The sequence below is a fragment of the Pristiophorus japonicus genome, chromosome 11 (assembly GCF_044704955.1).
Source record: "Pristiophorus japonicus isolate sPriJap1 chromosome 11, sPriJap1.hap1, whole genome shotgun sequence".
Lineage (NCBI taxonomy): Eukaryota > Metazoa > Chordata > Chondrichthyes > Pristiophoridae > Pristiophorus > Pristiophorus japonicus.
Genome location: NC_091987.1, coordinates 76811732 through 76838020, shown reverse-complemented (window position 1 = coordinate 76838020; position 26289 = coordinate 76811732). Strand labels below are relative to the sequence as shown.

Below are 26289 nucleotides of genomic sequence, written 5' to 3'. Positions count from 1 at the left end.
GAGCATGTGCAGAGCAGAATTAGCCCGGAGCAAATTGTGTTACATGTTGTGAGAAAGTACCGAGTTTCAAAAGCCCCAAGTGCTCCAGAGAGCTGCAAACTTTCAAACCTTTCCGTTATCTGACTGGCCGCAGTGATTTATGACACTTAAAAGGACAAGAAGCTTTGCTCAATCCAATGTTCGCAACTTTAAACGATCATGTGACCTCGATTCCTCCAATAACCACTGCAAATCCCTGCAGCCATTCCTTTAATCTCTCTTACCCCCTGACTTAGCCCAGCGAAAGAAGGCGAGATCGGCTAAAATTTACCAGATCGGAGTGCAAGGAGCTAGCTCGGACGAAAGGTTTCCCCCCCCCCCCCCCGGGCCGGCTCTCTGACACCGTTTCGCAAATCTGATGTTTTAGTGTTTGTTCAAAGCCACGTCACAGGGGAGTGGAGCTGCTTTAAATCTCGAGTCCTGATCCAATTTGCTCCAGTTGCCCCTCTCTCTCCGTGCTCTGCATTCCTCCTCTCCTCTCCCGCCGCTCCTTGCACCGCGCGCCATCGCTCCAACATGGTAAGGAACTCGGTCCGCTTTCCGGCTCTTTCTGTCTCTTCAGTTTTTCCGCACACCCAACAGTGGCATTTTGTTGCATTTACATTGTATGTTTTATTTTAAAACAGGTATTCAAAAGTATTCCGTTTTTTGTCCTTCTGGCCACCGCCTTGATATCCGCTGAAGTAAGTTTGATCTCTTGTTTTCTCCTTTTCACTCGGATCTTTGCTTCTGGCTAAAAAAAATGGAACGGTTTTGCTTTGCAGGCTTGGGCGTTATCATGGCAAATCGATCCCGATTCTTTCTGTCTTGCGGGACCTTGCAGAACAGTTATATTGCAGCGAAAGTAATTCGTTTGTCTTTTATATGTACGTGACAAATGGTTGGGTTGTTAACCTCCCCATCCATAAACAGGTTTAACATTTGATTTGAGTTGTGTGTTGAGAAAGATCACGAAGACATGTTGGGAGAGGAGCTGAAAGGGGTTTTATGATGTGAGTGTGTGAGGGAAAAAAAAATCAGCAACGAGCCGAAAGCTGGCGAGAGGCTTTGTATGCAAACTGTGAATGTGGAGTCGGTTAGAAAGTGGCAAGTTGTCTTCATGCCAATAAGGGGAAAAATCCTGCATACGCGACAGGAAATTTAGAGAGCACACAATAATGATTTAGTGGAAATTTCTAAGATCTCCATAGTCCCTAAACAATTTTTTAAAAACTTTTTGGAAAGTAAGGCACTTGAGATCACTCTTTCCCTGATAAGTGAAGAGGGCCTCATTCTAAAGCGAGCCCCCCAGCCAATGACCAAGAGCAAATTTCAAGAGGTGGAGACTCTGCTACAAATCCTTTTCTCCCCGCATTTTGCGGTTTAAATCCTATTCACCACTAGGTTCTAGCAATGTATCATTGGTCTGGTACTTCGCTTGTCATTACTGTACCAGAAAAAATGATTACATTATCTCAACTTTGCTATAAACAGCATTTGAAATGGCCACCACAGCACAAAACACCGTTTCCTGTGAGTCCAATTTGCGATTCATTTTGTTACAGGGATTTAAATAGGATTCTGCTTTTCCAACAAAAGGTACAGAAAGAGTTTGTCCAACTGGTCTGAAGATTAAAGTTACACAGAATATGATTATTACCAAATGTTAGACCAATCCTGTTACACCAATCCTTCAGTTTTTGAGAGTTTTTAATTTAATGGGAAAAGTATTTGCTGATTAGCCTAATGTACAATTATAAAATAAATCTCATTAGCATAATCATTGATATGTTATCTCTTAGCATGTTGCTTATGCTTTTGAGTTTCATAAAGACAGAATATAGTTTTCCTCGTTATATGAAAAAGTCGATAATTTCTAAATTTAAAAATCCCATATTTCAATTGAATGATTAGATTATTAATGTATAAATTCTTATTGCCATTATGTTCCAGTAGTTTAAATTCCTCATTTGTAATCAAACCTTATGACATGGGTTGGTAATTGGTTGGGAGGTAGGAGACAGAGATTAAGGATAAAGGGATCATTCTCTAATTAGCGGGATGTGACATGTGGTGTTCCCCAGAGGTCTGAACTGGGGCTTCAGCTTTTCATCATATATACTGACGGATGAAGGAATAAAGAGTTGTATATCCAAGATTGCAGATAACACTGTTAGGAGACACAGTAGGTTGTGTGAATGGGAGCAGCAAGTTACAAAGACCCATAGTCTATCAATGTTCCTATGTGAGTGGGCAAAACTATGGCAGATGGAGTTCAGTGTGGTGAAGTGTGAGGTCATCCACTTTGTGGGGAGAGACTAGGAGCTGTGGAGGCGCAAAGGGATTTAGGTGTCTATGTAAATAAATCACTAAACTAGTACACAAGTACAAAAAGTAATCACAAAGATGAATGAAATCTCAAGGGGGCTGGAATACAAAAGTGAGGAAGTGATGCTTCAGTTATACAGAGCCTTGGTCTGACCCCAGCTGGAATACTGCATTTGGTTTGGGCACTGCACCTCAGGAAAGATATTAACCAGATTCACCAGAATAAGACTAACCGGGTTAAATTATGAGGGCAGGTTGTATTCCTTTGTGAAAATCTGGAACTCACTCCCTCAAAAGGCTGTGGATGTTGGGTCAATTGAAATGTTCAAGATTGATATCGATATGGGTAAGGCGATCAAGGGATCTGGAACAAAGGCAAGCAAATGGAGTTGTGGAACAAGTCAGCCATGATCTAATTGAATGGCGTAACATGTTCGAGGGGCCGACTAGCCTACTCCTAGAATTGGTTTTTAAGTTATGGGTTTTCTAATTAACCTAATATATATGTACATTAGATTGAATTAACAATTCATTTTTAACTAATGCCGAATACTCTTAATGAATATACATTTAAAGTTCAACAAAATGAGAATTTATGAATTGTAGCTTTTTAAAATCAAAACTGAAATGTTTTGCTGATCTAGTTACATTACCCAATTTTCCTCTTCCCTAATACACAGAGCAAAAAGGGTCTTCAATAAACTTCCATCAGATCTAGTCTACATTGAATCAACTTATCAGAATATATACATCTGTATGAGCCTCCAAGCACTGAGATAAAATGTTTGAATGTTGTGGTCCATTGCCTAAAAAATATAAACCAGCAGAGAATTCATTATTAACATACCATATTATTTTTCTAAAAAGTGGAAAGCAAAAATCTGGGTGGATTCCAAACCCATTGCTATCATCTGAGGCTGGGAGACATTACCTGAAATACTCCTCCCAGTAATGTACAGGTATTTACATTTCACTTTGGTACCTTTTAGCAGCTCATATTCATACTGATGCAGATCTTGGACAGTTTGAAACCAACAGTAATACTGTGGAATAGGGCTAGCAGTGCAGTGACATCCTTCCTCATTATACCCAAAGAAAACCCTCTACTGGAGATCTGTGTTGCCATACTGGTATGAGGTGGGTTACATACAGTGCAACATTTTAATGTAGATGTAGCTTGCATACATGAGTTGTTCCAGCACAAATTAGTTGATAAACGCTTGGCACTATACACTCAGCTTGTAATCCTACCAATATAACATGACTAATGGTTGTCAAAAAACATTCTAGTGCAAACTATTATAGACAGAATTGGAAAGTGAATAGAAAAATGGTGTGTCACCTTCAGGTTTTAAATCACTATTGTGTCAGTCTTCACCACAGAAAATGATGCTGAGATACCAATAATACAATGTAGGGTTGATGCTAAAGCTGAAAGTGTCAAAATGAATGTGGATAGAGTCATGGCTAGAATAGAGATCTCAAAACACAGCAGGCTGCTGGGCCTGATTATATTCACTCGAGGATGCTCAAGGAAATGGGAGCTGTGCTCTGTGAACCCTGCACTAATATATTGAGTTCGCTGGGGTCCGGGATTGCTCACATGGATTGAAGAGGTTTATATGATGCCAATATTTAATAAAAAGTGTAATAGGTCAGAACTGAGAATTTACAGGCCCAATAATTTGACTTCAATTTGAAGCAAGTTGGTAGAGGGGATCATTAGAGTTACACTGTACAACCACCTTGACAAAGATGTGGTTATTAGAGAAGCTCAACATGGTTTCTCACTAACCTGGTTGAATTTGGAGGAAGTTACTAGATTGGTGAATGTAGCTTACCTGGTTGGCATTGTGTATCTTGATTTTCAAAAAGCTTGTGACATGCTGAACTACTAAATATGATTAAGTCCTGTGGGATTAGCGGATAGTTTTGGGTTACATCGTTATAAACAGAAGGTAATTATTAATGGTAGTGGTTCTGCTTGAGGACCAGTTATGAGTGGATTCCTGCAAAGATCAGTTTTAGGATCTTGGATCCATCATCTTTATTAATGATCTGGATGGAGGTTTCGGGAAAACTCTCTGTATTTCAAGGCTGATACAAAGATATGTGTGGGCGTAAGGACCTTGGATGAGAAAAATAGATACAGGCAGATCGTGATGCAATGGGCCTGTATCTGCCAGATGTCTTTTTAATATAGATAAATGTTATGTTATTCACGCAGGTTAGGGTATTGCCAAGCATGTGTATATCTTACAGGGTTGGGTGCTCAAGGCTGATGAGTGGGAGAAGGACCTGGGTACTATTGTGCATGATGCTCTGAAGGTTCATGATCAATATTGCAAAATTAATAGTTTTCGTATGTTTTGCCAGAACGATTAAACACAAAACAAGAAATGCTCTACCCTTGCTGTACAAGGTCATGGTTAGGTCTCATTTAGAATATTAGTTTTGATTCCTTCATATGGTGAATGATATAAAAGCCCTGGACAAGGTTCAGAGGAAGGCTACTCAATATATACCTAGTTTAAAGGCCTTAGTTACTATGATGGGCTTAGAGAGCTAGATCTTTTTACTCAATAAAAGTGTAGACTTCAAGGTGATTTGATGGAGGCCTTTAAAATAATGTGGATAGGCTATTTGAGCTAGATTGGTTAGGAAGGACCAGGGGACACGAGTGTAAGTTACGTAAACATAAAACTAGGTTAGATGTCGGGAGGTACTTCTTTTTACAGAGAGCTGTATGAAACAAGTTGCCAGCACATGCAGCTAGTGGATTTTCTGCAAGCATTTCAAAAGGGAGTTAAATAAGTTTCTCGGTGTGGCCAACATAACCACGTAAAAAAAGGTAGGTTGGTTTGAGATGTGTCTTCCAGTCACTGTGTTCTCTTGGAACGTATTTGATCATCTTCAGGAGTCAGATAGGAATTTGCCAGAGTTTCTTCCTCAATTGGCCTAAGGTTATTGCATTTCTTTTGCCACTCCCAGGAGATTGCCTGGCTGGGGCAGATGGTGTCACGGTGTGCAGAAGTTACACTGTAACAGTATAGGACAGGCTCGATGGGCAACATGGACTTGCCCCGTCCTTAATTCTGCTATGTTTTGTACTTGCATAGTTCAAAATCATACAGATCAGTGGATGGTATAAGGATGGCCAAATTGATTTTAGATTATAACCTGTACAGTATTAGATATGTTTTGCATTGTAACAAAGGTAATGCAATGAACATGGGGAACTTTAATCTTCATATAGACTGAATACATTGGCAAAAGTAGTTTGGAGGACTATTTCATGGAATGCATTTGAGACAGTTTCCGAGAACAATCGGTTATGGAACCAACCAAGGAACAGGCTATTTTAGATATTGTCTTGTCTTGTGTAATGAGACATGGTTAATTAGTAATCTCACAGTAAGGGATCCTCTGGGGAAGAGTGATCAAAGTGATAGAATTTTAAATTGAATTTGAGAATGATGTACTTAAGTCCGAAATTAGAGTCTTAAACTTAAAGCTAATTACATAGGTTTGAGGGTTGACTAAAGTAGATTGGAAAATTAGATTAAAAGTTATGACATTTAAATAAATATTTCATAATTTGCAACTAATATACATTCCATTGAGAAATAAAAGCTCCACGGGAAAAGTAATCCATCCGTGGCTAACTAAAGAGGTTAAGGATAGTGTTAGATTTAAAAGAAGAGGCATATAATGTTCCCAAAAAGAGTAGAAAGCTTTAGAAACGAACAAAGGATGATGAAAAAATTGATCAAAAGGGAGAAAATAGAATATGAGAGTAAACCAGCAAAAAATATAAAAACAGATTGTGAGAACTTCTACAAGCATGTAAAAAGGAAGAGAGGAGCGAAAAGTAAACGTGTGTCCCTTAGAGGCTGAGACAGGAATTTTTTTTAAATGAGGAATAAAGAAGACACAAAAATACCAGAAATAATGGGGAACCAAGTGACTAACGAGATTGACAAACTTAAAGTAATATTAGTAGAGAAAGAAAGACTTCTATTTATATAGCACCTTTCAATTCCACTGGATGTCTCAAAGCACTTTTACAGCCAATGGAAAAAGTACTGGAGAAATTAATGGGACTAAAAGCCAGCAAATCCCCTGGACCTGATGGCCTACATCCTAGGGTTCTAAAAGAGGTGGCTGCAGAAATAGTGGATGCATTGGTTGTGATCTTCCAAAATCCCCTTTTTATTCTGGAACAGTCCCAGTGTATTGGAAGGTAGCCCTATTCAAGAAAGGAGAGAGAGAGAGAGAAAACATGAAACTACAGGCCAGTTAGCCTGACGTTAGTCATCAGGGGAAAATGCTGGAATCCATTGTTAAGGAACTGGTAACAGGGCACTGAGAAAATCAGAATATGATTCGGCAGAGTCAGCATGGTTTTATGAAAGGGAAATCATGTTTGACAAATCTATTATCGTTTTTTGAGGATGTAACTAGCAGGTTAGATAAAGGGGAACCAGTGGATTTAATATATTTGGATTTTCAAAAGGCATTCGATAAGATGCTACACAAAAGGTTGTTGCACAAGATAAAAGGTTCATGGGGTTGGGGGTAATATCTTTGAATGGATAGAGGATTAGTTAAAGGACAGAAAGGAGTTGGGATAAATGGGTCATTTTCTGGTTGGGAAATGGTAACTAGTGGGGCGCCACAAGGATCGTTGCTGGGGCCTCAACTATTTACAATCTATATTAATGACTTGGATGAAGGGACTGAGTGCAATGTAGCCACGTTTGCTGACAGTACAATGATGGGTGTGAAAGCAAGTTGTGAGGAGGACACAAAGAATCTGCAAAGGGATATGGACAGGCTAAGTGAGTGGGTAAACATTTGGCAGATGGAGTATAATGTGGGAAAATGTGAGGTTAACCACTTTGGCAGGAAAAATAAAAAAGCAAATTATTATTTAAATGCAGAGAAATTACAAAATGCTGCTGTACAGAGGGACCTGTGGGCCATTGTGCATGAAACACAATGTTGGTATGCAGGTAGAGCAAGTAATCAGGAAGGCAAATGGAATGTTGGCCTTTATTGCAAGGGGGATACAGTATAAAAGCAGAGAATCCTTCTACAACTGTACAGGGTATTGGTGAGACCACACCTAGAATACTGCGTGCAGTTTTGGCCTCCTTATTTAAAGGAGGGATATACTTGCATTGGATGCAGTTCAGAGAAGGTTCACTCGGTTGAGTCTGGAGATGAAGGGGTTGACATATGAAGAAAGGTTGAGCAGGTTGGGCCTATACTCATTGGTGTTCAGAAGAATGAGAAGTGATATTATTGAAATATATAAGATACTGAGGGGGCTCAATAAGGTAGATGCAGAGAGGATGTTTCTACTTGTAGGGGAAATCTAGAACTAGGGGGCATTGTTTAAGAATAAGGGGTCGCCCATTTAGAACTGAGATGAGGAGGAATTTCTTCTGAGGGGCATAAATCTGTGGAATTCTCTGCCCTAGAGAGCTGTGGAGGCTGGGTCATTGAATATATTTAAGGTGGAGATAGACAGATTTTTGAACGATAAGGGAGTGAAGGGTTATGGGGAACGGGCAGGGAAGTGGAGCTGAACCCAAGCTCAGATCAGCCATGATATTAAATGGCGGAGCAGGCTCGAGGGGACAAATGGCCTACTCTTCCTATTTCTTGTATTAATAACTTAAATGAAGGGACAGAGTGTAATGTATCCAAGTTTGCTGACGATACAAAACTTGGTGGGAAAAATAAGCTGTGAGGAGGACACAAGAGTCTGCAAAGAGATATAGACAGATTAAGTGAATGGGCAAGAACATGGCAGGTGGAGTATAATGTAGGGAAATGTGAGGTTCACTTTTTAGTAGGAAGAATTGAAAAACAATATTTATTTAAATGGTGAGAAACTATTGATGTTCAGAGAGATTTGGGTGTGCTTGTACACAACACAATGTTAAATGCAGGTACAGGAAGCAATTAGGAAGGCAAATGGTAGGTTGGCCTTCATTGGAATGGTGTTGGAGCACAAGAGTAAGGAAGTCTTGCTGCATTTGTACAGGGCTTTGCTGATGCCACGCTTGAAGTACTGTGTACAGTTTTGGTCTCTGTGCCTAAAGGAAGGATAAAGTCACCTTTGGGAGGGTTCAACAAAGGTTCACTAGATTGATTCCTGGGATGAGAGGGTTGTCCTATGAGGAAAGATTGAGTAGAATGGGTGTATACTCTGGAGTTTAGAAGAAAGAGGTGATCTAATTATCAAGCTCTCTGAGAATCTTATATATTTCAGAGTAGATGCTGAGGAGCTGTTTCCCCTAGCTGGAGAGTCTAGAACTAGGAGGCATAGTCTCAGGAGAAGGACATGTAGGACCGAGATGAAGAGAAATTTCTTCACTCAAAGGGTTGTGAATATTTGGAATTCTCTACCCCAGAGGGCTGTGGATGCTCAGTCGCTGAGGTATATTCAAGGCTGAGGTAGATAGACTTTTGGACGATATGGGGATCGTGGAGTTGAGGTAGAAGATCAGCCACGATCTTATTGAATGGCGGAGCATGCTCGAGGGGCCGTATGGCCTACTCCTGCTCCTATTTCTTCTTTTCTTGGCCATCAGTCTTGTACAAGATACTGACCAGAACACCAGTATAAGAATTGCTAACTGATCTACATGTCTCTACAAGGAAAAGAGCTGGTGCAACTGCACCTCAACATTACGTACCAATCGAGAACGTCCATGTTCAAAACCAGCAGTAAAGGTTTTCTCGTTGCTTTCTTGCCTCTAGAAATCACCCCCACAATTATGGCTTGGAGCACTGTTCATTATTGCAAAGCTAACTATAATTTTCTAAATCCGGGTTCGCAGAGTACGTGTTAGACTACATACAGCATCTCCAGTTTAAGGTGACTGAAAAAGTCAAAATCCATTTTTATTGCATGGGATTTGAGATTTCTCCTGGTGGTGTGGGGACAGCATTCCACAAATCTGTTTATTTTTCTGTGAAAACCACATACCTTGATTTATAGGAAATCATTGTATTACTCATCCACACCCTAATTCAAGCTCCTAGCAACCACTAGAATCAAATTCATGAATGCTAAATGCATCAATGCTAAAGTTGTGTAAATTCAGTATTGGCCCCTGATGTGACTGAAGAGAAGCAGTATGAGACTCCCTTGAGCCCACTTCTATTTGACACCATATGGGGCCTGAAATTCAGTACTGCTGGAAAGCTGGTGCCCACCCCCACTTTATTGTAGCCATTAGCGCCAACATTTTTGAGTTGCTGGAATACCCCATATTCTGCTCCAAAAGTGAACAAATGGATTTCAGCGCTAATGAACCCTTCCAAAGTGGATTTTTCAGCTGTGTGGCTGTCTTAATTTGAGCGTTATCACCACTGAGAAACAGCATGCACACACAATGAGCGTCATTGTATGCATGCTCTGGTGCAGTCCTGGGGTTCCGCAGAGGAGTGAGAAGCCAAGTGGACAGGGGATATCACTTGTCCCCAAGCAACCAACCACAATCCTGATTCGGGCCGGTGAAGACGGCGGGCACACTAGTCTGGCGCAGAATGAACGAATCATGGCCGCTGCCTCCCTTGCCCGCTGCCTGTCTGCACAGTACTGACTGCAACGCCTTCTCCACGTGCCGCCCTGCTTCTGACCAGGTGTATCAGGTATTGCCCTTCCAACAATCCTCCCATCCTTCGAGTGAACCCTGCCAAGCAGATTTCTGCAGCCCACAGGACTCCACTTAAGAGTCAGACCTGAAAGTTGTACAAAAGTGCAGGGGTATGTGCAAACCTCTGAGCAGCACTCAGCAGGTTTAATGGAGCCAAAACAATTAATAAATATATATGAAAAGCTAAATACTGCGGATGCTAGAAAATGAAATAAAAACACTAAAGTAATAAAACGATTTACTTGCCAAAGGGCCCCAGCGGTGTCGCGTTCGAGCACCGCATCGAAAACCTCACGAGGGCACTGCCGGGAAAAGTCCTACCTTTTCCTCTGTGAATTTCGCTGTCCTGATGGCTTTTCAGTAACCCACACGCTGCTTCCCTCTCTGCTGGAAACTTACCTTTACAGCGGCTTCACCGTGCTGCTTCTGTCAGAAGTGAACACCGCTCAAATCTTCCCCGAGCTTATACGGCTCGGTGAGGGAAAATCATCGGACCACAGCGGCCGATTTCTTTTTTTTCCCCGATCGACCGCCCAAACTCGGGGCGGTGAATTTCGGGCCCATGGTGTGCAAATAGTGTGGTATTAAAGCAGGTGTAAAAATAAAGGGCCCGAAATTCAGTACCACTGGAAAGCTGGTGCTTCTCCCCCCCCCCCCCCCACCACCTTTTTGTGGCCATTAGCATCAACATTTTTTAGTGGCTGGGCCACGCCATATTCAACTCCAAAAGTGAACAAATGGGTTCCAGCACTAGTGAACCCTTCCAAAGTGGATTTTTCAGCAGTGTGGCTGTCTTAGTTTGAGCATTATCACCACCTGAGAAATTCAGCATGCAAGTAAGGGTTTCTAATGAGCCAGCTGCACCCTGGCCTTTTTAAATGGTATGAGACGTGAATTGGCTAGGATAGACTGGCGAATGATACTTAAAGGGTTGACGGTGGATAGGCAATGGCAGACATTTAACAATCCCATGGATGAACTTCAACAATTGTACATCCCTGTCTGGCGTAAAAATAAAACTGGGAAGGTGGCTGAACCGTGGCTAATAAGGGAAATTAGGGATAGTGTTAAATCCAAGGAAAAGGCATATAAATTGGCCAGAAAAAGCAGCAAACCTGAGGACTGGGAGAAATTTAGAATTCAGCAGCAGAGGACAAAGGGTTTAATTCGGAGAGGGAAAATAGAGCATGAGAGTAAGCTTGCAGGGAAAATAAAAATTGACTGCCGCAGCTTCTATAGATAGATGAAAAGAAAAAGATTAGTGAAGACAAATGTAGGTCCCTTGCAGTCAGAATCAGGTGAATTCATAAAGAAATGGCAGACCAATTGAACAAATACTTTGGTTCTGTCTTCACTAAGGAAGACACAAATAACTTTCCAGAAATACTAGGGGACAGAGGGTCTAGTGAGCAGGAGGAACTGAAGGGAATCCTTATTCGTCAGGAAATTGTGTTAGGAAAATTGATGGGATTGAACGCCGATAAATCCCCGGGGCCTGATAGTCTGCATCCCAGAGTACTTCAGGAAGTGGCCCTAGAAATAGTGGATGCATTGGTGATCATTTTCCAACAGCCTATTGACTCTGGATCAGTTCCTATGGACTGGAGGGTAGCTAATGTAACCCCACTTTTTGAAAAAGGAGGGAGAGAGAAAACACTGAATTATAGACCGGTTAGCCTGACATCAGTAGTGGGGAAAATGCTGGAATCAATTATTAAAGATTAATAGCAGTGCATTTGGAAAGCAGTGACAGGATGGATTTATGAAAGGGAATTCATGCTTGACAAATTTTCTAGAAATTTTTGAGGATGTAACTAGTAGAGTGGACAAGGGAGAACCAGTGGATGTGTATTTGGACTTTCAAAAGGCTTTTGACAAGGTTCCACACAAGAGATTAGTGTGCAAAATTAAAGCACATGGTATTGGGGGTAATGTATTGTTGTGGATAGAGAACTGGTTGACAGACAGCAAGCAAAGAGTAGGAATAAACTGGTCCTTCAATGACTAGTGGGGTACCACAAGGTTCAGTGCTGGGACTCCAGCTATTTACAATATACATTAATGATTTAGACGAAGAAATTGAATGTAATATCGCCAAGCTTGCAGATGACATTAAACTGGGTGGCAGTGTGAGCTGTGAGGAGGATGCTAAGAGGCTGCAGAGTGACTTGGACAGGCTAGGTGAGTGGGCAAATGCATGGTAGATGCAGTATAATGTAGATAAATGTGAGGTTATCCACTTTGGTGGCAAAAACAGGAAGGCAGAATATTATCTGAATGGTGACAGATTAGGAAAAAGGGGAGGTGCAATGAGACCTGGGTGTCATGGTACATCAGTCATTGAAGGTTAGCATGCAGGTACAGCAGGCGGTAAAGAAAGCAAATGGCATGTTGGCCTTCATAGCAAGAGGATTTGAGTATAGGAACAGGGAGGTCTTACTGCAGTTGTACAGGGCCTTGGTGAGGCTACACCTCGAATATTGTGTACAGTTTTGGTCTCCTAATCTGAGGAAGGACATTCTTGCTATTGAGAGAGTGCAGCGAAGGTTCACCAGACTGATTCCTGGGATGGCAGGACCGACATATGAGGGAAGACTGGATCAACGAGGCTTCTATTCACTGGAATTTAGAAGAATGAGAGGGGATCTCATAGAAACATAAAATTCTGGTGGGATTGGACAGGTTAGATGCAGGAAGAATGTTCCCAATGTTGGGGAAGTCCAGAAGCAGGGGTCACAGTCTATGGATAAGGGGTAAGCCATTTAGGACCGAGAAACTTCTTCACTCAGAGAATTGTGAACCTGTGGAATTCTCTACCACAGAAAGTTGTTGAGGCCAGTTCGTTAGATATATTCAAAAGGGAATTAGATGTGACCCTTACGGCTAAAGGGATCAAGAGGTATGGAGAGAAAGCAGGAATGGGGTACTGAAGTTGCATGATCAGCTGTGATCATATTGAATGGTGGTGCAGGCTCGAAGGGCCAAATGGCCTACTCCTGCACCTATTTTCTGTGTTTGCAGCAAGGCCCCGAAGGGGGAAGGAGTTTGTTAGGATGGCTGGTGTAAGAGGTACAAAGAGAGCAAACAGGTTCACTGATATGGAACTGGAGACACTGATGGATGGTGTGAAGGACAGAAGAAGAATACTGTTTCCTGTCATGGGGAGACCTGGCAGACAGGCAGTGCATAATGCATGGAGGCACATTGCAGGAGAGGCACCTCCATATATGTGAGGATGCACCCTCCAAGGAGGGTGGTAGCCAGTCTGCACCTGGCCCTTCCAGGTTCGCGATGGGTCAACGCCTCCTAGCTCTGGGGTGACTGGGATCCTGCTCCTCCTCTGGTGGTACTGCTGGCTGAACCTCCAGCGGCTGTCCCCTCATGATGGCCAGATTGTACAGCATGCAGCAGACCACGACGATTATGGAGACCTATTAAGGAGAGTACTGCAAGGTGCCACCGAAGCAGTCCAGGCACTGGAACCTCTACTTAAGGATGCCTATGCACTGCTCAATGTGCCACCGGTGGCACAATCAGCGTCCCTGTATGCATGCTCTGGCTCTGTCCTGCGGTTCCACAGAGCAGTGAGCAGCCAAGTGGACAGGGGTTATCCCTACTTCCCAAGCAGCCAACCACAATCCTGATTCGGGCCGGTGATGATGGCGGGCAGACTGGTCTGGCGCAGAATGAACGAATCATGGCTGCTGCCTCCCTTGCCCGCTGCCTGTCTGCACAGTGCTGACGGCGACACCTTCTCCTGCATGCTGCCCTGCTTCTGACCAGGTGTCGCCCTCCCAACACACCTCCCATCCTCAGGGTGAACCCTGCCAAGCAGGTCTCTGCAGCCCACAGGACTCCACTAAATAGACAGACCTGAAAGTTGTACAAAAGTATAGGGTTTTGTGCAAGCCTCCGAGCAGCACTCAGCAGGTTTCATGGAGCCAAAACAATGAATACAATTATATCAAAAGCTAACTACTGCAGGTGCTGCAAAATGAAATAAAAACAATAATAAATAATAAAACCATTTACCTACCAAAGGGCTCTAGCGGTGTCGCATTTGAGCACCACATCGAAAACCTTGTGGGGGCACTGCTGAGAAGAGTCCTACCTTTTCCTCTTGTGAATTTCGCTGTGGTAGTCCCTTTCCAGCAGCCTGCAAAGCTGTAGAGCTCATCGCTGGAAACCTTTTACAGCAGCTTCACCGCGCCGTTTCCGGTGGAAATGAACACTGCTGAAATCCTTCCCGAGCTGAATATAGAAACATAGAAAATAGGTGCAGGAGTAGGCATTCGGCCCTTCGAGCCTGCACCACCATTCAATAAGATCATGGCTGATCATTCACCTCAGTACCCCTTTCCTGCTTTCTCTCCATATCCCTTGATCTCTTTAGCCGTAAGGGCCATATCTAACTCCCTCTTGAATATGTCCAATGAACTGGCACCAACAACTCTCTGCGGTAGGGAATTCCACAGGTTAACAATTCTCTGAGTGAAGAAGTTTCTCCTCATCTCAGTCCTAAATGGCTTACCCCTTATCCTTAGACTGTGTCCCCTGGTTCTGGACTTCCCCAACATCGGGAACATTCTTCCTGCATCTAACCTGTCCAGTCCTGTCAGAATTTTATATGTTTCTATGAGATCCCCTCTCATCCTTCTAAACTCCAGTGAATACAGGCCCAGCCGATCCAGTCTTCCCTCATATGTCAGTCCTGCCATCCTGGGAATCAGTCTGGTGAACCTTCGCTGCACTCCCTCAAATAGCAAGAATGTCCTTCCTCAGATTAGGAGACCAAAACTGTGCACAATATTCAAGGTGAGGCCTCACCAAGGCCCTGTACAACTGCAGTAAGACCTCCCTGCACCTATAATCAAATCCCCTAGCTATGAAGGCCAACATACCATTTGCCGCCTGCTGTACCTGCATGCCAACTTTCAATGACTGATGTACCATGACACCCAGGTCTCGTTGCACCTGCCCTTTTACTAATCTGCCGCCATTCAGATAATTTTCCTTCCTGTTTTTGCCACAAAAATGGATAACCTCACATTTATCCACATTATACTGCATCTGACATGCTTTTGCCCACTCACCTAACCTGTCCAAGTCACCCTGCAGCCTCTTAGTGTCCTCCTCACAGCTCACACCACCACCCAGCTTAATGTCATCTGCAAACTTGGAGATAGTACACTCAATTTCTTCATCTAAATCATTGATGTATATTGTAAGTAGCTGAGATCCCAGCACTCAGCCCTGCGGCACCCCACTAGTCACTGCCTGCCATTCTGAAAAGTACCTGTTTATCCCGACCCTCTGCTTCCTGTCTACCGACCAGTTCTCCATCCACGTCAGTACATTACCCCCAGTACATGTGCTTTAATTTTGAACGCCAATCTCTTGTGTGGGACCTTGTCAAATGCCTTTTGAAAGTCCAAATACACCACATCCACTGGTTCTCCCTTGTCCACTCTACTAGAATCTTTTGAGGATGTAACTAGAAAATTTGTCAAGCATGATTTCCCTTTCGTAAATCCATGCTGATTGGACCGATCCTGTCACTGTTTCCCAAATGCGCTGCTATTTCATCTTTAATAATTGATTCCAACATTTTCCCCACTACTGATGTCGGGCTAACTAGCCTATAATTACCCGTTTTTTCTCTCCCTCCTTTTTTAAAAAGTGGTGTTACATTAGCTACCCTCCAGTCCATAGGAACTGATCTAGAGTCAATAAACTATTGGCAAATGATCACCAATGCATCCACTATTTCTAGGGCCACTTCCTTAAGTACTCTGGGATGCAGACTATCAGGCCCCGGGGATTTATCGGCCTTCAATCCCATCAATTTCCCTAACACAGTTTCCCACCTAATAAGGATTTCCTTCAGTTCTTCCTTCTCTCTAGACCCTCGGTCCCCTAGTATTACCGGAAGGTTATTTGTGTCTTCCTTCGTGAAGACAGAACCATAGTATTTGTTAAACTGGTCTGCCATTTTGTTGTTCCCCATTCTAAATTCACCTGAATCCGACTGCAAAGGACCTACGTTTGTCTTCACTAATCTTTTTCTCTTCACATAACTATAGAAGCTTTTGCAGTCAGTTTTTATGTTCCCAGCAAGTTTCCTCTCATAATCTATTTTCCCCCTCCAAATTAAACCCTTTGTCCTCTGCTGAGTTCTAAATTTCTCCCAGTCCTCGGGTTTGCTGTTTGTTCTGGCCAATTTATATGCCTCTTCCTTGGATTTAACACTATCCCTAATTTCCCTTGTTAGCCACGGTTGAGCTATCTTCCCCGTTTTATTTTTACTCCAGACAGGGATGTACAATTGTTGAAGTTCATCCATGTGATCTTTAAATGTTTACCATTGCCTATCCACCGTCAACCCTTTAAGTATCATTCGCCAGTCTATTCTAGCCAATTCACGTCTCAAACCATCGAAGTTACCTTTCCTTAAATTCAGGACCCTAGTCTCTGAATTAACTGTGTCAATCTCCATCTTAATAAAGAATTCTACCATATTATGGTCACTCTTCCCCAAATGGCCTCGCACAACAAGATTGCTAATTAGTCCTTTCTCATTACACATCACCTAGGATAGGATGGCCAGCTCTCTAGTTGGTTCCTCGACATATTGGTCTCAAAAACCATCCCTAATACACTCCAGGAAATCCTCCTCCAGCATAATGCTACCAGTTTGGTTTGCCCAATCTGTCTGTAAATTAAAGTCACCCATGATAACTGCTGTACCTTTAATGCACGCATCCCTAATTTCTTGTTTGATGCTGTCCCCAACATCACTGCTACTGTTTGGTGGTCTGTACACAACTCCCACTAGCGTTTTCTGCCCTTTGGTATTCTGCAGCTCCACCCATACAGATCCCACATCATCCAAGCTAATGTCCTTCCTTACTATTGCATTAACTTCCTCTTTAACCAGCAACGCTACCCCACCTCTTCCTTTCTGTCTATCCTTCTATCCTTCCAGAATATTGAATACCCCTGCTTGTTGAGTTCCCAGCGTTGGTTGCATAACATTATGGAATATGGCACGGATAGCGAAAAGTACCTGGACCGCGGCGGCCGATCGATTTTTTTTTTTTTTTTTTGATCGATCGCCCAAACTCCGCGGTAGCTACGGTGAATTTCAGGCCCAAAGCGCCCTTGGAAATTGTAGACATTTTGTGCATCTACCTGCAATTAATTTAAGTATTTAACAATACTCCATTTGTACTGTTTAAACATTTAACATCTAACTATTGGGAGAGGAACTCTGCAGATTTACAGAGCTCTCTCCTGGGCAGCAAAATTCATGTTTAACCCAGTCTGTGACAGCTGTGCACTGCCTGGCTAGAATCTGAACTCCATCTACCAGTCGAAGGCCAGGAGCTTCAGTATAATGCACCCTTTAATTAGTTCCTCCAGCTCTACCATAATGTTATGCAACCTAATGCACAAAAAGCAAAAAGATATGATTAATGGTTAACATCAGTATATGAGAGACTGGTTTTATTTTATTACTCAATGTCACTGCAGTAAAACAGTACAAGAGCAATGTGATTTCTGGCCCACTGGGAGCACAAATAGCTTAATGTTTGCTGATAGATGATGACTATTTCAGAAGCTCAGTCATGGGCAAGTCTGTTGGCGTTGGTGAAACAAGATGTTGGATTAGTGTGTAATTAACATGATGCCTCTCTGTCCTTCAATCACAGTGTTATTGGTGGAGTATGGATGTTTTTGAACGGTTCTCATCTCCATGGAAAGAGGAGGGAGATGATGGCAGAAAGAGTGATTGAACTATAACCTTGCTTGCACTTAACTTAAGTGTTCGAACTGCTCAAAACCTACACATTTGGTAGCATGTAACATCTATAAAAATTGTAAGTATCTCAGATATATAATTGCAGAATATAGGGAACTGTGCAATGTAACTAAATTGCCCCATACTGCAAATCTGCTCCCTTGTTGCGAATGTAATAAAATGGAAGGACTGTCTGATACCACATCCTCCGTCAGCAAAAGGCATTCGAAATGTAAAATTTCAAAAGAGCCAGTGCTTTGATCTGGTTACTTTTATCTTTATGAATTCTATTGCTTGAAAGGAAGTAATGTTGTTTTTGATAAAACCATGCTGTCTATTTAAATTTCACAAGCAGCTTCCTCCGGTTTTCAAATAAAATCGGTATTAAAGTAGCATAGAAGCACTAAAATAATGAGTGAAAATGAGCCATTCACCAGTGGCTAACTTTCATAGTCAGTATATGTGGCAGTAAATAGCACATTTGAAAAGATGAAGTTTACTCATGGCAATCCGCTGTTTCGATTGGGATGGAGAATTTCTTGAGTAAAGGTTTTTTTTCAGCCAATAAGATGATTTGCACTGCTGATATGTAGATATTTTTTTTTTACTTTAAAATTCTCATTAACTGGCAGGCAACATTTATCACTACTTATTTTAATACCAGCTAATCAATAGACGGAGTACACTACATAGGATTTATTAATTCTCGGGCGAGAAAACAAAACTTGATCATCAAAAAAAACTGCTTGTGACTTAGAAAGATCAAAGGAAACATAGTCAGGGACCATAATGGTACAAGCCAGATCTTCAAAGAGTTGGACCATCAGGCCAAAACCTAATTTGTTATTTGCATTTGAATTCTAGTAAATTTACCACATTGCTGCTCTGTGTGGCATCTACACAGGAAAATAGGTATTTCTGTGTGTTCATAGATACCAGCACTGCGCATAATGAGATCGGAATACCGTGCTTGTTAATCTCAATGTATCAGAGTAGGAGGGCTAATCTACTGACTGAATCGCACTGCTTCTGAACCAGACCTTGCACATAATTAAACCTTGAGATGAATTTATTTGATACTAACACTGGAGCAGAAATCACAAGTTTACACAAGCATCACAAGGGAGAGTTTAGCACACCTTGAGTTTGCTCTGAGCCAAGATTTCCAGTGTTGATGAGTGTAATGTATTTGCCTCATTTGTTCTTGCTTAAGGGATTCATAGCAACACATTGCTATTAGAACTAGTTTATTAACAAAGGTTTAACAATCACTACACATTACCCATTCATCCAAGAGGCTCACAACTGCACACCTCATCGTGGATCCCCTAAACCCAATGGACTGGGGTTTTATTGAGTCTTGTGAACACCACATGACTGGCTAAGCCACTCACAGTGCAACAACTCTACAAACCTATGAGCATACTCACAGGCGCATACATTACAATGAGCTTCAGGGTCCAGGTCTGGTATCATGCTTCCAGCAGTCTGTAGATTCTGCAGTAGTGATGGAAACACCTAAGAACTGAATGGAGTGAACTTGGTCAATGCCAGTAGCACAAAACAGGCTGACAGCAAATCGGCAGCCCATTTTTATAACTCTCCCGTTTGTATCCTGTGCAATGGAAAAGAAAATTGTCCGTGGTGCAAAATGGTCTTCCAAATCACTATCAGCCCTTTTTGTGCTACTGGCATTATCAAATTCCGCCCCTGAAGAGTGCTCTCAGTACTGAAAAGGTTAAGATTAAACGAGGTTAAGTTTCAACCAGTTTGGATTGTGACACTTGCTCTAGGTAAAATGTGCTGTCATTGCACAGTGCCAGGTCACATGTTAAGTTGAAGGAAATGTGGGCTCAGGTCTTCTGTGGTAGTTATTTAATTTCATGTCATACTGCAGAGTCATCAAGCAATAATAATAATAAAAAAGTTACTTTCTGGGGGAGCAGCAAATAGCATAGCAATTTCAATAATAAGGAAGACAAACCAAATCCACTGTTTTATTATTAAACTAGATGCTCTCCCAAAGTAAGTCATAGAATATGCTCACTGTCTTACCTGCCTTCATGTTTTTTCTTTCTTTGTCCTGTTCTGCTTCTGTCTCTCTCGTGTTCTTCTTTCCTTTCAAGTGGGTGGTATGGTGTGATGGGAACAGATTCACCAATAGCTGCAAGCTACATTTGGGGTGGCGGAGAGGTGGCAGTTGCTCCTTCATTGTTTATCATTACCTCTACATGTCTCTCTCTCTCTAATGTTCTTATGTGATAGGAACAGGAGTAGGCCATACGGCCCCTCGAGCCTGCCCCGCCATTCAATAAGGTCATGGCTGATCTGATCATGGACTCAGCTCCACTTCCCTGCCCGCTCCTCATAACCCCTTATCCCCTTATCATTTAAGAAACACTCTGTTTCTGTCTTAAATAAATCAATGTCCCAACTTCCACAGCTCTTTGAGGCAGCAAATTCCACAGATTTACAACCCTCCTAAGAGAAATTTCTCCTCATCTGTTTTAAATGGGCAACCCCTTATTCTAAGATCTAGTTCTAGTCTCCCCCATCAGTGGAAGCCTCCTCTCTGCATCCACCTTGTCAAGCCCCCTCATTATCTTATACATTTTGATAAGATCACCTCTCATTCTTCTGAATTCCAATGAGTAGAGGCCCAACCTACTCAACCTTTCCTCCATAAGTCAACCCCTTCATCCCCGGAATCAACCTAGTGAACCTTCTCTGAACTGTCTCCAAAGCAAGTATATCCTTTCGTAAATATGGAAACCAAAGCAGCACGCAGGTATGGCCTCACCAATACCTTTATATAGCTGTAGTAAGACTTCCCTGCTTTTATACACCACCTATTTTCTATGTTTCTATCCCCACTGTAATAAAGACCAAGATACCATTGGCCTTCCTGATCTCTTGCTGTATCTACATACTATCCTTTTGTGTTTCATGCACATGTACCCCCAGGTCCCGCTGTACTACAGCACTTTGCAATCTTTTTCCATTTAAATAATAACAACCCCTGCATCCTCACCCTATCCTTTGCTGTCACTCCATGCTTTCCCTCTCACTCTCAGTATGGGTGCCATAAGACTCCTCCCCCTCAACAGTACAACTTGCCTCACAGGTGTTGAGTGTAATTGATTGTCTCTTGTCAACAAATTGCAGCTGGAGATAATTGGCTTCAAAATTTACCAGTTTTTCTGGAAAATTAAGCAAACATGAAATGAAGAAAGCTTTTTCTCTTCTCCCCATTTTATGGGTATTAAATTGTGCACGTTATTAGCATTGGTCTCTTCTGTCAACAGAGCACAGATAAGATAAATCGGTTGGTTTCAAAATTAAATGAAGAACTTATATGCTCTCTTTGATCCCAGTTTCTCACACTCTGAAGTTTACCTCCTATTTTAGCTTAATAAAGGTCTTGATACAGACCACAAAAGCTACCATAGAACTATAATGAAAATTCACATTTTCTCTCACATACACGTACAAGCAGTTTTTCTTTTTTTAAATAAAAAACTTTCAATATTTAAAATTACCTCAGTAAAGTGTATGAAATTTGGCCTCCTTGTTTCTCAAAATTATTTGAACAACAGAGAAAACCTACCGTTAGTACAACTGACTCATCTGAGGAAATTACCAACACTGTATATAGACAGCGCAATCTAAATTCAGCTTGGAGTCACAGCTCTGGGTAAAAATGTCAAGTCCAAACCTACGTTTTTGGGACAATCTGAAGCCTTCATGTAAAAACTTTAACTAAGGCATTTAAAGATATTCAAAAGAAAACTTTGTGGATAAATTAAATCTGCATTTAAAAATAAATCCCGTTTTCTCCTCTCCATATACTAACTCGAGGAGCATACAGTTTCACCGGTACTAGCAGCCTTGCACAAGTGACCAGTTTTCTAGATCGTGTCAGCGGTCAATGGGGGAAAACATGACTAATCCCAATTTTGTTCAAATTCATCTTCTACACATGAAACCCTTCCAACAGGGGTCACTGGATAAGAACTCTGAGTGGGAACCCTGTATAATTTTATCTCTCCGTAACCCATGACACTGAGAACTATTGTAACACTCCAATTGAAGCCTCTGCAACTAACTCTGCAAGACCTTATTAGTCCATGGCCTAGAAATTGGTCTGTGGATGCTGCTGGGACTACTGAGGCCCCAATAGGTTGGGCAAGAAACGTGCTCTCATTTTCAGCCAGAAGTGCACCGTTCTATTGGGTAAGAGCAAAAAGGCATCCTTTACACATGCCTGGGATAGGCGATAAGCTCTTTGCATATGGAAATAAGGGGCCAAACGCCTGACTTTTCCACTAGTATAGTATTCAACAGCATTCCAGCTTCTGCACCTATGACCCTGGAACTGACTGGAATGTCACAACTCATTCCCATGTTAGTCACATCCCTATGTTCACAGGTTGTAACATCTGTTATAGTGCAATTTGTGCACCAGATTTTTGATACACCTCTCTTGACATGGATGGTTTGGAGGTCTGGAGCACAGTTGTAATATTTAGTTGCAGTTGCCAGTCTGTCATTTTTAGCCACTGTTAAGGTGCACCCTTTGGGAATGCAAATATTTGTAGGTGCTTAAGGTCATTGAGAAATCAGTAAATTACTTGTAAATTTCACGCTCCACATCAGAAAGCTCAAGGTCAAATCCCTGACCTCCTCTTGTTTTGTATCTCTAACAAAGTGTGACATCTTAACATTTGGAATGTGCCAAATGCACCAGTAATAAAATACTACAGTCATGTTAATTCAGTCATTTTTGCTGGGAAAATATTAGTTGTCCAATGATTAAAAACGCACCAGTTTAGGAGAAAATGCACATGCTTTTCATTTACACCTTCATTTCAAGCACTGGTGGTAACTTGCAATGAAATGACTTCAGTGCAAACAGCTCTGTAGCATTAATTTACACCAGTATTTGTTGATTGGACTTGGAGAATCAAGAAAAGCAAACCAAGAGCATGAGTGGATTTCAAGTTGTAAATTATTATGATGCAGAAAACTCCCCGAGTTAAAACAGCACTAAATAAGGGCAGGATTTTGTAACTAAATTTTCCAATTGAGGAGCAATTTGTGAAAGCTTGAGCCTCTGCAGTAAGACCCGTCAGTAAATTTACTGGGATTAGGCCCAAAGCAAAAAAAATCTACAGCAGGACAGAAATTGACGCAACATTTGCAGTCTGATTTATATAAGACAAAGGAATATCAGTGGAGCATACCTGCTGTTCTGACAATGAAGTTACCTCATATTTTGGGGTATGGTAGAAGGAACCTGTACGGTAGTTTTAAAATGAGAATGTTTGATGTACAGTTTTATACAGCTCACCTGCCTCACATTAATGAGCACAATTTTATCCAAACTTCTTTTATACATATGGAACAGACATTACTACTAAAGGTGGGTGCTGGTTGACTTTTCGACATAAGATCAGTGTTACAAGTAAAGTGAACAGATTGCAGCATTTACCTACACTTTATCCTCTCCTCGGAAGGTGCTGGCCCATGGTGGAGTAAAGTTCCAGGGGTACCTGCTGTCCTTCAGTACCTTGCCCATGTAGCCATTTTCCTTGTCTGAAACTAAACAGTAAGTATCATCATGCTATTTGATTATTGGAGCATCACTGTCCAGGATAAACCTGCCCATAAACATGTCCATATGTGCACTTTTCAGCAGCAATCACTGGATTGTGATCAGGAGTGGGAACCCTGAATGATTCACCTCTTCCCTGGGCCAAGGATACTGAGACTAACTGTATTATCCCTGCCTACCATCAGTCAACCTGATATCAGTTATATCAGCAGAGACCAGGGTCTGAACCTACTACTTGAAATATAGGAGGCTAGATTGGGTGCCTTTGCACCTCCAGGGCGCTAATGGTATGCAAATGGCTTTGTGACAGGGCGTGGCGCTGACATAGACTCCTGCCATATTCGGCGGGAGTGTTGTGGGGGCTGCTACGCTGTTGTGCCCTGATCTTCTTTGGCCGGAGATCTTGATGTCATCGCCCCGGTAGGGCCCTGGACCCGCAATTGACTTTCGCCCCCTGCAGCAGAGCCGGGCGAAAACACTGGCAGCTGCAGGAGGCGTGCATCGGACGGCCAGCCGCTTCAGGGGCGATGATTAAAGGCGAGGTGTCCGAGGTAAGTTTTTTTACCTTTCTTCTTCCAGTTTTTTTCACAGGATCCTGCCTGTGGTCGATCAGCCCAGCACTCTGCTTGAGTGTCGGGCTGATCACGCCTTGGTGGTCCAGGTAGGTACTTTTTATATTGCCGAGCCTGCAGCGATGGCCCTTCTTAAGGGAGGGAAGCGCTGCTAAAGTCTCTGCCCCGCCTGCTGCCGAATGTACTCCAAGGAGGAAGTGGAGTGCTTGATTTAGCACTCCACTTCCTTATTAGAATGCAAACTATGATTTTTTTTTTCAAGTTTGAAATCATTAGCGCGTGGTGCTAACTTTTCAAACTTAAAAAAAAATTAGCACTCCAAATGGGGCGATAGTGAATTTCTCCCCCATAATGTTTTAATTCCAAATTACAACATACTTTGGTAGAAAACACAGTTTACAGTTACCATATAATCAGAGTACAAAAGAGGAGAAGGGCAGAGTCTTCAACTATAGAGCAGTTGCAATATTTTCCATAGGTCCAAGCCTTGGTGAATTCAGAACACATTTGTGCCCCATATACAGTATGAGCACATGAGCCAAGATCAATATCATTGAATTGGCCTGGTCCCAGATTTTTAAAGAATTGGCAGAAAGAAATTCATCTTTTATTTGTGTTACTGCAAGGCAACTGGGAATGCTTCCTGTGTCGTTACACAGCCCGGGGGAAATGTTAGCTGTCTAGACGGTCCTGCTTGGCTTTGCATTCTTTCAGGAAAGCACATAATTGTTTCATTTAAAGGGGCAGCATAAAGGTTCAGAAATTATAGTTTGCCCAGCTTTTATTTAAGTATCTTGCAAACTACAACATGTATGTCACCTCCTAAACTGATCGTCTAAATCCTTGTGTATCCCTCCTTTAAATGACACTGTATTGACGATTTTAGAAAGGAGCTATCTTTTGAACTGCCTATCTCTGTACCAGTCCCAGATAGGAGCACTATAAATTATAGAGCTAGCGAGGAGTCTATATCTATCATAGTCTGCAATTTGGCTTTAATCAGCTACAAAATTGCCTTTCGGAGTGAAATTGGGCTTTGGTAGTAGCACAATACTGGCAATAGCAAATCAGCAGCTGTTTTACTGCCGCACCCCACTTTTCTTTTCCAGAATTCTACTTCGTTATCCCGTAGTACAAGCGGGTGCAAGTTCAAGTTAGTGAAAGGTAAATTTAAGACTGATGTCAGGAAATACTTTTTTTTTACATAATGAGTGATGAACCTTTGAATGGACCTCCAGGTAGGCTTAGTGGGTGCTAAAACTCCACAATTGTCCAAGAAACAAATGAATAGTGTGATTGGGATACTGTTAGTTCCTTCTGAATGGATGATCTAGGATGAGACAAATGGCTTTTCCCATTCCTGTGTGATGTGATTTGGAGAGGGGACTGAATAAGTGTTGTGTGACTGGGAAATGGACTGAGTCTACTGTTTTAGTGAAAAGGTAACTGAATTTTCCCTTGTGTGAATGCAAAAGGAGGCTGAGTCTTGCTGTATGAATGGAAGGGGGACTGAGCTCCTCCTATTTGAATAGAACGGGATATAAGTCCATCGTACACAAATAGAAAATCGATTGAGATCATCCTATGTTAATGTTCGGACGGCCAATGCCCCTCCACTCTTCTCCCAACTAGCAACCACCTAATGCTTTCTTGTTTTTCATGTTGAGCTGGGTGATGTGCTAAGCTGGCCTCTGGGGTAAGCTTTTGTGGGGCTTTGTTTTATTTAGGTTTCCTCTTTCAGACAATCTGTCTGTGATACTTGTAACTCAGTGTGACTGGCAGCCAGATGCTTGAATTTATGGAGACTACTTTGAACTGAATTGCAAATAAATCCTGCCTCTTTGTGCAAATGTCCTTCAGTTTTGTTCAGCTCTTCAGTCATTGAACAGAAGGACATAAATTGATCTGAAACCTCGCTATGAAGTTGGTGGTATATAACCATTTACCATCAATTTAACTTCTCCCAGCTAAGCTGCCTTTACACTGCAGCTGCATAGTCGGAATCTTGGCTTATACCTATATAGCACCCACTACCCTACCTGGAAGTCCATTCAAAGGTTAATCACTAATCGCAGAGACTGCAGTGCCTACTCATTGAGTAACAAAAGGCCTTTTCAGAAAATACCCTTCTCATACATTTGCAGAATTGATTTTTGTTTAACTTTTTTAATACTGAATATTGTAGTGTATTTATTGAAATGAACGAATGAAAACTTATAAACGTTAATTATATTCATATTCTAGTTTTTACATTACGCTAGAAGTACTCAAAGGGCTAAC

The 26289-nt window shown here is 42.0% G+C and overlaps 1 protein-coding gene across 1 annotated transcript in view; it reads left to right on the top strand.

Moving 5' to 3' along the window:
- Nucleotides 1–254: 254 nt before the first annotated feature.
- The window catches only part of fstl1b (follistatin-like 1b), a 124340-nt gene continuing 98305 nt past the window's right edge, over nt 255–26289 (top strand). Inside the window, exons 1-2 of the mRNA XM_070893573.1 lie at nt 255–558; nt 666–722. Of these exons, the coding sequence (XP_070749674.1) occupies nt 556–558; nt 666–722 (60 nt within the window). The 5' untranslated portion in view covers nt 255–555. The remainder of the gene's footprint in view (nt 559–665; nt 723–26289) is intronic.